The sequence below is a fragment of the Chanos chanos genome, chromosome 3, assembly GCF_902362185.1.
Source record: "Chanos chanos chromosome 3, fChaCha1.1, whole genome shotgun sequence".
Lineage (NCBI taxonomy): Eukaryota > Metazoa > Chordata > Actinopteri > Gonorynchiformes > Chanidae > Chanos > Chanos chanos.
Window position 1 is genome coordinate 11,298,184 of NC_044497.1, and position 9,317 is coordinate 11,307,500.

Consider the following 9,317-nt stretch of genomic DNA (forward strand, 5'->3'; position numbering starts at 1 on the left):
CGCGTCTCTCCCGACCGCTGTTGACAAGGCATCTGTACCTTCCCCTGTCCTTGGGAGTGCACTGTTGCAGGTGAAGGGATGCATTGCCTTTTTCAACCTGGTCCTTGAATAGGGAGGTTCTGCCAGCGTACTGATAGTGCTGCTGATCAAGCTGGTCCTCCCCCTCCATGAAGCTGTGAACAGAGACCTCTTGTTTGTACCACTGAATGGTGTTATTGCCGATTGGTTTGAAGCTGCAGGGCAAGATGCAGTTCTCAGAGAACAGACAAATGACCTGTACATCTGAAAGAGACAAAGGTGTACAGAAAAAAACTTCATGTGAGCAAGATAACTATAAACAGTATCAGCAATGTCGGATTTCTCTCCTATTTGGCAGTTAGGAAATGCATTCTCAAAAAAGGCATGATTGTTAAAGATCGTTTTGGTGACAAATACAAAAACCAAAAGTGTTTGAGCAAAATTAACTAGCTACCGAACAAACTACCTAACAAACTAACTAACTAACTAAGTACAGTAACATTGAACTCACAAATAAAAAGGAATGTGCTTCCTCCATAAACTCACTTTGTCCTAGACTGTGCTAGAGACCTCAAAGCTCAAATTGGTTGATGACTCCAAAACAATTTTTTAAAAAAAGTGTCCAAAGCAGCTGGGCTTTTGACTAGAGCTCAGATGTTAACTGTGGAACAACAGTCCAAATCCACACGCAGGACTATTCAAGAGTGCCTCTTTAAAGTGCTGTCTGATTCTTCTGTCCATACAGGTTTCGAAGAATTGATAAGGTAGCATTTTTTTTTTCTTTTGTAGTCATCAGTCCATCTGTAGTAATAATCAGCAGTCATCTTTAGGCCTCAGATAAGATTGTAAAACTGGGTGCGAGGCTGTCTCATGACATCAGAGTTTCACGTTTACTAACACAGAGCTCCGCTGTATTTTGTTTTCAGTTGTGTTTCAATATGATGCAAACAGAGCCTGATGAACAGGTGAGCGAGAAACCCTTCAAAAATCAAAACATTTTTTTTTTTGTTATAGCAGAAACGCTGCTTTGCAGGTGATTCCTTACTTCCTTCCGTGAGTCAAGACAACAGGCTCAAAGCAGTTCACGTCCCCTTCCATTCGGCTGTTTTAACTGAACCGGTCTGTTCATCTGTCACTTGTTGTGCTTTTCCTTACAGGAAGTGTTTTTTAAAACTTGCTCGAGGAAATTTAATAGGAACTGCTCACAGACGTGAAACAAACACCGTGGCATATGTTCAGGTATACCAGATGTGCTTGTTCTTTTTGATGTCGAAACCGTGACTCCCTTTCTGCATTGTCTGTCACTTTAATGTTTTGTAGGCAGTGCAAAGGATCCTCAGTTACCCTCTCTCTCTCTTTCTCTCTCTCTCTGTCTCTCACGCTCTCTCTCTGTCTGTTACACTCTGTAACTCTTCGCTCGTCCTTTCACATTGTAAATTCTTGTTGAAAGCAAACCTGAAAATAAAAAGTTCACCCAACACAAGGTCACTCTCGGTCTCTGATTTCTGGAGTTTGCCGTTTACATGAGCAACCTCTTTTTCTGACTATGGCAGACCAGTGAAGAGAGAAAACGTGGAAACTGTAAAAATTACTCTGAATTCTGATGTTTCAGCACGATTCTGCATCACTGTTCCTGAAGTTTATGATGAAAGAAAAGCTGGAATGCGTTCTGATCTCAGTGTTACTTTCTACTCTGGTACATTTCAAACAGGTGCTTATTACAGGGTAAAATCTCACCTGGAATTTTTCCATCTGTTGCAGTAATAATCCATACTAGTAGGAAACAAGCCCAAGCATGATCCTGTGCCATCTCTTGCTTTCACGCTCACATAACTGTATAGGGAAAAGGATTTATCATTAAAAACACTCTGCTATCACTCAGCTCTTAAGAATAATCGACCTGGCAGGACTGAGGACTAAGTCAGGGTTGTGTCATCGTGTTTTGTTTGTTGTGGGCATGTAAAGCCTTTTGAGACTTTAAATCGTGATATTAGGCTTTAAATAAACTTGAACTTGAACTTGAACCGAGCAAGGCGTGGTCCAGGAAGCTTTTCGCCTAATATAGCTATAACAATAAATAAAACAATGTGCACTTTTCTCTCACAAGAATGTGCGGACAGGTCACACACACTTAATACATGTTTCTTTTTGAGGTGAGGAGTGATGATAAAACAAACTCTTTCTCCTGTATCAAAACAACAGTAAATCCCTTTATCGCTCGGATCAGAGCACATGAGAGTCACAAAACTGTGACCAGGCGCAGAGAATATGACTTAAGCAGATTTACAGCTGTCAGTTATACCGGTCATCAAAGTATCGGAAAGTTTATAAAACATGTTTAGGCAATTGAAGTAAAATTCTCTCGGCAATAAAAGCAAACCCTTTCAGGAAATTAGCCACACATATTCTCAAGCAACCCCTATCAACAGCCAATATCAGATCCCTTATCCACTTCAATGTCAGATATATCACTGGTACCAGCACAGGCAACAATACACAGAGGAAACAGTCAGCTTAGGTAATTGAAGTAATTACTGACTTAAATAGCAGAGATCATTTGTTTCATTCTGAAATTTAATTTAATTTAATCTGTCAATGTCTCTCTCTCTCTCTCTCTCTCTCTCTCTCACACACACACACACACACACACTCTGTCTCTGTAAATGGTAGGCTAACTCACATGTATCCACTGAACTCTGGCAGTGTGGAGAGCAGCTCCTCTCGTCTGACTGCGGAATTGTACTAGATGGACAGGTTATTTTCAGAACACACCCCCCAGAAAGATCATAACTCATGCACAATTGGGTAATTACTTGCTTATGGACTTCCCATTGAATGAACATAGGCCCTGGTTTAAGGTGACACACATAACCACACCCACACACAAGAACGCAAAATAATGATAATAAAACATTCCTGATGTACAGATTCTTGAATGAAATTTGGTTGTATCATGCTGATATTGATATTTCAGATTCTACTTTCTATACAAGTATGTTTCTATACTTGTGAATGTATTCAAATTCTTTGACACATGCATACCTGTCTACGTGCATGTGTGTGTGTGTGTGTGTGTGTGTGTGTGTGTGTGTGTGTGTGCACGTGCTCTCCCCTTTGCCTCATTTTCTTACTCTTTCTTCCTGAATATGAATCAGGAGGTGAATCATATCCTCTTTAATATTTACAGTCAATCTGTAAAATCCAAAACTTTTAACAGTGTTATGTCATTCCCTGTACAAAAAATGCTATATATTTAAAATGATTTATTTTACTTTTTTTTTTTTTTTTTTACTTTATTTATCTCTAATGATAAACCACTGGTGAATATACTATGATTTACAGAAGGGGAGTAAAGTACACATGACTGCTTTTTGACAAAATAATTCATATGTTTGCTTTATGTAATGGTTATTATGGGACCCTGTCTCAGATTAGTTAACCCTTTGCTGACATCATCCTTTGCATCTCATCTCACTGCACCAGGAAGTAAGTCTAATATTCTTTTGTCGCATGTGGGATAGGATTGGTCGGACCACCCATAGACAGAGAGCAGGTTGCCACGTCTGTGATGATGTATCTTGCCATGGGCCCTGATCAGTCCGTAATCCAACCGGATTAGACAGTGCACTGGGATTACTGGAGACAGGGGCTTTATCATTACTTTATATGATTCTCTGTCAATATTCAGCTCGGCTGAAGTTTGCTTTATTTCATCACTGAAAATATCGCCAAAGCGCTGGTTATGATAGTGGGCAAAGTTCACAAAAGGGCCAACAAGTAGTTAAGTCCTGCGATCATCAGGAAAAAAAAAAGATTGATGTTTTCACATGTTATTCTCATAAGCGCAATGTCCTATGAAATAACAGTCATCAGATTTTCATATGAAAGGAGAAAAGAAAGCTTTGTACCATACCTCAGGCGCTCAGACTCTAACGTGCTGACACATGCCTGGCAGCGAGAGCTGTGACTTGTCCTTATCTTGTCTGTTTTGGTCTGTTCTTCATATGTTATTCTAATACTCTGACATCCTTCCACAGACTGTGAAGTCCTCAGTAGTCTTACAGCTGCCAAAGACTCTTTTGGATTTGTCAGGTAGTTCAGTCCCCAAGGTTACTTTTGCTTTCAGTGCATCACATGGTTGCTCCTCTTTTTCTTGGTTAGTATTATTCAAATACTTGCGGTGCTTTTTTTCCCCCTAAAATATTCAGAATAATAACGCAAAAGCTTTCTTCACCTAATGAAGCTGTTGTGATTGTGTGGACCTTCACCTCAGTAGTCTGAATTACACAGGCAAATAATTTATAGTTGTCTTTCCTGGCTGCTCCATTGACTCTTTCCTCCTTTCCCTCATCTCCCTTTCCTTTCTCTCTTTCTCTCTCTCTCTCTCTCTCTCTCTCTCTGGCTTGCTCTACATCTCTGTAATGGAATGGATTGTGTTGATGAAATGTGATTAGTTCCTCTCGACCCTGACAGGGAACTAATGAAAAATATTACAGGATCTACTTTTGTGTTCCTCTCACTAGTGTCGGACATCTCTAAATATACGTGAAATAAATAATGTTCAGTGTCAATCCACGGCTAAAGTTCATCGACAAAGAGTGAAGATTTTCAGTTCCTGTAAAATAAATCTGTAATAATGCACTCCTGTAATCATAATCTCATTGTTATGTTCCTGAGATGGCACATGAGTTATTCTGAGACATGTAATCTGATCTAACTGACAAAGATTAGCTGGATTAAGATGGTAAAGCCTAAATCATTGGTGCGTTCTGATTTCTCCTTGGCAATAGCAGGGCACGGACAAACAATCAGGATTATAGGGACAGATTTTCACCTTTTGTAGAACATTCCCCTCTTTTTTCAGTGTGTGTGTACGCTTGCTCACACCCATTTGAATAGTTTCTCCAGTGGTCATATGCACCAGTGAGAATTGTGTGTGAACACTGTACAGGTACAGGCTGGTTATCCTCTCTTGACTGAGATACAACATTGTATTTATTCTTCTTCTGTGAAAATCCTGATTAGAACCAGTCCTGTGTGTCACTCCAACCCTCTTTGTAGGTTACAGAAAGATTTGAGTGGCTGTCCATAAGAGGATTTGAGGGGAATTAATGTCATTCTTTCATTACTGCAAAAACGAAATTCATATTGATTTAAATCTGGGTGAGAAAGAAACATTAAGCCAGATAGTAAACGTGTGTGGAGAAGTAGAGACCCTCAGAGAAACAACACAGATGAACACACTGACAAAGAAAGAGAGGCAGATCTGACCGCGCAGGGAAACGCAGACTGAATCAGCACGTAGAGAGGAATTTGGACAAACACAGTGAGACTGGGATGCAGGCTTGGATTGAGACGGATTTTGGCACGCAGATTGTCAGTGGTCTGTAGGACAACCTGCCACTCTTTCCTCGCTCTGGGGAATGACAAAAGCTTCAGAGAAAGACTGCCTCAGCTTTCTGGAGGATTTCTCAATGAAGGGAACCCAACCTGGAGCTCCAACAGAAGTCTGTCACCTTTTTCACCTCCTCCCTCGGTCATGAAACTCGTTCTGCTGGCTCTCAGGCTGCTGTGCCTAGCCTGGATGTGGCCAGTCACCCTCCTGAACAACCGTTACCCTAGCCGCAGGAGAAACAAAGACATCTACCTGGGGGAGCACGCCAAACACAAATATGGAGGGTATGGTGCTAATTTTAGGGAAAATGTGATACAGGGGAACATTCAAAAAGATATGAAGTGTGTGTACTTTTTGTGAAGTTATTTGTGCTTATTCGGTAGACCTCAGTGATGGGTCACGTGGTGCTGGAAGATTTGTGCATGAGGAGAGGTCTGTGTAAAGTTCTTCTGCAAGTGACTTTAAAAGATTGAAATGTTAGGATTGGAGGACATTGTTTCATTTGTGGTTTTGACCGGTTCCCCTTTATTGCCCCGGCTGTCTGTGTCATATGCACCATAGTTAAAGAGAGATACTGAATGGAGAAAATAGGAAAGTGAATGGAAATATATTCATACCTGCGATTCACAGGTCCAGATGATGCCTGAGACCACTGAATGTTGTCAGAGCACTCATACGGACTGAGGGGGCCATGTTACTCTTACCAAAAGAACAGTTTATAAGATTTTCTTTTTTTTTTTTGCATCTGCTTATATTTACCTGGATCCTAACTGGATTCCCCAGTGTGGGGGAAATACACACTTTCAGTACTACAGAAATGGATAGGTTTTACCTTTGCCTTTGAATGTACCTGTGACAAGTCCTCAAACAGGTTTTCCTGCCAGGACAACTGCAGCTGATGCTTTGGCTCCACTGTATGTGAGATACTGAAAGGATAAGCTTATAGAGTGACAAACACGAACTGTTGAATCACCGTCGCTTCCTTTTTTTTGACGGCGCCACACTGACAGAGATGTCACAAATGCCGTTCTCTGTATTTGATTTGGATGTTGATTTCTCCCGATCTGTCCTTTCGACATGTTACACATTTACACGTTCTGTTTCACTGTGGAGTTACGTGATCCATTCTGAGCTTCTTCAATTTCAGCGCAAAAAAGAATATTTCCATAAACCAATGCGTATTTGTGCATTCAGGAGCGAATAGAATCACTGGAGATGATGAAATTGTGGAATATCTTTACACGCTCTTAGATTGCATTGTTTTGATTTTAAGATCAATCCTAGACACTTGTATTATCCAGAACACCGGTAACATTTCATATTCGGACATAAGAAAGTGCTTTAGTTCTTTAGCTTGTAGTTGTTCTTATTCGACACGTAGGCTCTCTGCTATACGTTTGGGTTTGCACTAAAACAGAGAGGAGAAAAGCTGAGCTGTTTATTTGTGGTTGACCTTTAATATGATATCTCAGTGGGTTCTGATGGAGCTATTTCTGGCATCGTCCATCACTCATTGTGCATCTGCAAGGAAGAGTTCCACCTTAATGAGAATCCTGGCACGTTTCCAGACGACTTTTTCCACAGCTTGACAAACCTGAATGCTTTTAAAGTGCAAACCAGTCTTCCAATCAAGATCTCCCCAGTGCATTCTCCCCCTTTCAAAAGACACATCAGTGACAAAGTTCTTTGGTAAATGGTTAGATAAAATCATGTCAAACGATTTTGGAGTTCTTGAACGGAAATGATGCACAGACCAGTATCTTTCCCCTGTGAGGTCTGTGGTATTTGATAGTGATCATATTGGGGTTTTGGGTTTTTTTTTTAAGTATCGCTGATTTTAAAAGCTTGGTTTGTGTATTTGCACATGGATATATCTTTAGCATGCTGTTGCACCGTATTAAGATGTGTTTATATGGCTTATACTTGTTTGTTGTGCTTCCTGACCCCTTTTTCTTGTTAAAGACGGATAGATTACAAGATAAAGAAGCAGGACAGCACCAAGTCCCTGCTCATCAAAACAGAGCAACTGCTGAGGATTGAAGAGCATGACTTTGCCATGAGGCCAGGCTTTGGAGGTTAGAGCAAAAACACACACACATGTACACACACACACACACACTCAAACGTACGCACAACCGGGTAGACAGGCACACACACACACACTCACACACACAGATGCGCACACACAGATACACACACACACACACACACACACACACACACACACCGCATCTGTTAACTGTACCCTACTGACACGCAACTCTCCCCACCATGTGAGCTGTATAGCTTGTGTCATCTGTTTTGGTTGTGACATTTTGTAGAACAAAGTATTATGCCAGTTTTTTTTTTTTATCTTTTTGAATACATGTAGTCAATAATATCTCTGCAGAGAGAGTGATAACTGTCATGTTGGAGGTCAGCACATTGCCCTAAAAATCAGAGCTGACCCAGATTGTGTAGCTACGAGCAGGCAATGACAGCCAGAAACACAGGTGTGCTTTTGATAACACTTATCTGGATTAAACCTCAGACCTGCTCAAATAAATTGGTCAGCCAGCACTAATGACGGGGGAATATTTAGTGTGAGTCATCCGTCACATCCAGAAACAGGAACTTCAGAACTGTGGAACATTTTTGCATGGTGATGACGATGATGAAGATGATGATGATGATGATGATGATGATGATGATGATGATGATGATGATGATGATTGTTGTTGTCGTTTGTTATTACCCTATTTTGACCCCAATACATTTAAATGACAAAAAAACATTAATGGTTATGCATCCTCATAGAGGAGATTTCATAAAAGTTATACTATTTCCAGATATAAAAACCACTTGATTCTATAAAAAAATAAGTTTCAGTCATTAAATGGAGAGCCTGTAGGATCACACCATCATCATTCTCCCTCAGCATTTCCAGCAATTTCCACAAACAGAGTAAAAATGGAAATGGTCTCCACTGAACACATCAACAGATACTAAATAAGAGATTAAAAGATTTGTGAGTGCTGACTTTCGCGGTCTGGCTTGTTCTTTCAGTGAGGCACCACACACACAAACATACATTCTTGACCAATATGACATCATGAATCTAAACCGCGTATAGCATCTCTTGTCTATTTCTGGTCTATGGACGGAGCTACAGCCAACCACACAAAAGATCTTCAGAAAAACTTGCATTGTTTATCTTGAGAGGCAACGAGAGGTACTGAAACAATATATATGGTAAATGGTAATTGATTTTTTTTGTGTGTGTGTGTTAATGGGCAAAGATGATAAAAGAGCACGACTATAGAGATTACATGGTCTACATGTCTGTAAAGTGTGGTAGACCTTGGAGGAGGAGAGGAGGAGATGGAAGTGTTGGACATATTTAGAGAGGTCTCTGGTTTATGAAATTCAGTCAGAGGATAAACTAACATGACTCTTGAATAGAATAGAATAGAATAACCAACAGTGCAGTCATGCTTATTGGTAAGAATCAAATGCCATTATATGTTTATGCTTTTCTGTGATTGTACCCCTTTTGTCAATCTGTCCCTTCTGAACCGTTTCAGAGACAAGCGAGTTTATCAGATTAAATCTGTCAAACGCCCTCTTTTGATACTCCTTCCACTGGGTTGACTGGTGTAAACTGGATTCATGTTGACTCTTGTGTTGTTTGGTCCAGGCTCAGCTATTCCTGTTGGGATTGATGTGCAGGTGGAGAGTTTAGACCACATCTCTGAAGTCAACATGGTAAATGCCTTTAATATCATCTGCATGTATCCTATTACTATTTTGTCTGGTCTAACTGCCAGTGGATTTTCTCTGACTGTCCCTCATAAAATATACAATAATCATTCCTGCCCCCCCCCCCCCCCCAGGACTTCACTATGACTCTCTACCTGCGGCATTA

The 9,317-nt window shown here is 40.5% G+C and overlaps 1 protein-coding gene across 1 annotated transcript in view; it reads left to right on the forward strand.

The window, feature by feature from the left end:
- The first annotated feature begins 518 nt into the window (after positions 1-518).
- The window catches only part of LOC115807685 (gamma-aminobutyric acid receptor subunit rho-3), a 12,466-nt gene continuing 3,667 nt past the window's right edge, over positions 519-9,317 (forward strand). The window contains exons 1-4 of the mRNA XM_030768794.1: positions 519-577; positions 7,376-7,488; positions 9,090-9,157; positions 9,286-9,317. The exon at positions 9,286-9,317 is cut by the window's right edge and continues 192 nt beyond it. Coding sequence (XP_030624654.1) covers positions 7,470-7,488; positions 9,090-9,157; positions 9,286-9,317 — 119 coding nt within the window. The 5' untranslated portion in view covers positions 519-577; positions 7,376-7,469. The remainder of the gene's footprint in view (positions 578-7,375; positions 7,489-9,089; positions 9,158-9,285) is intronic.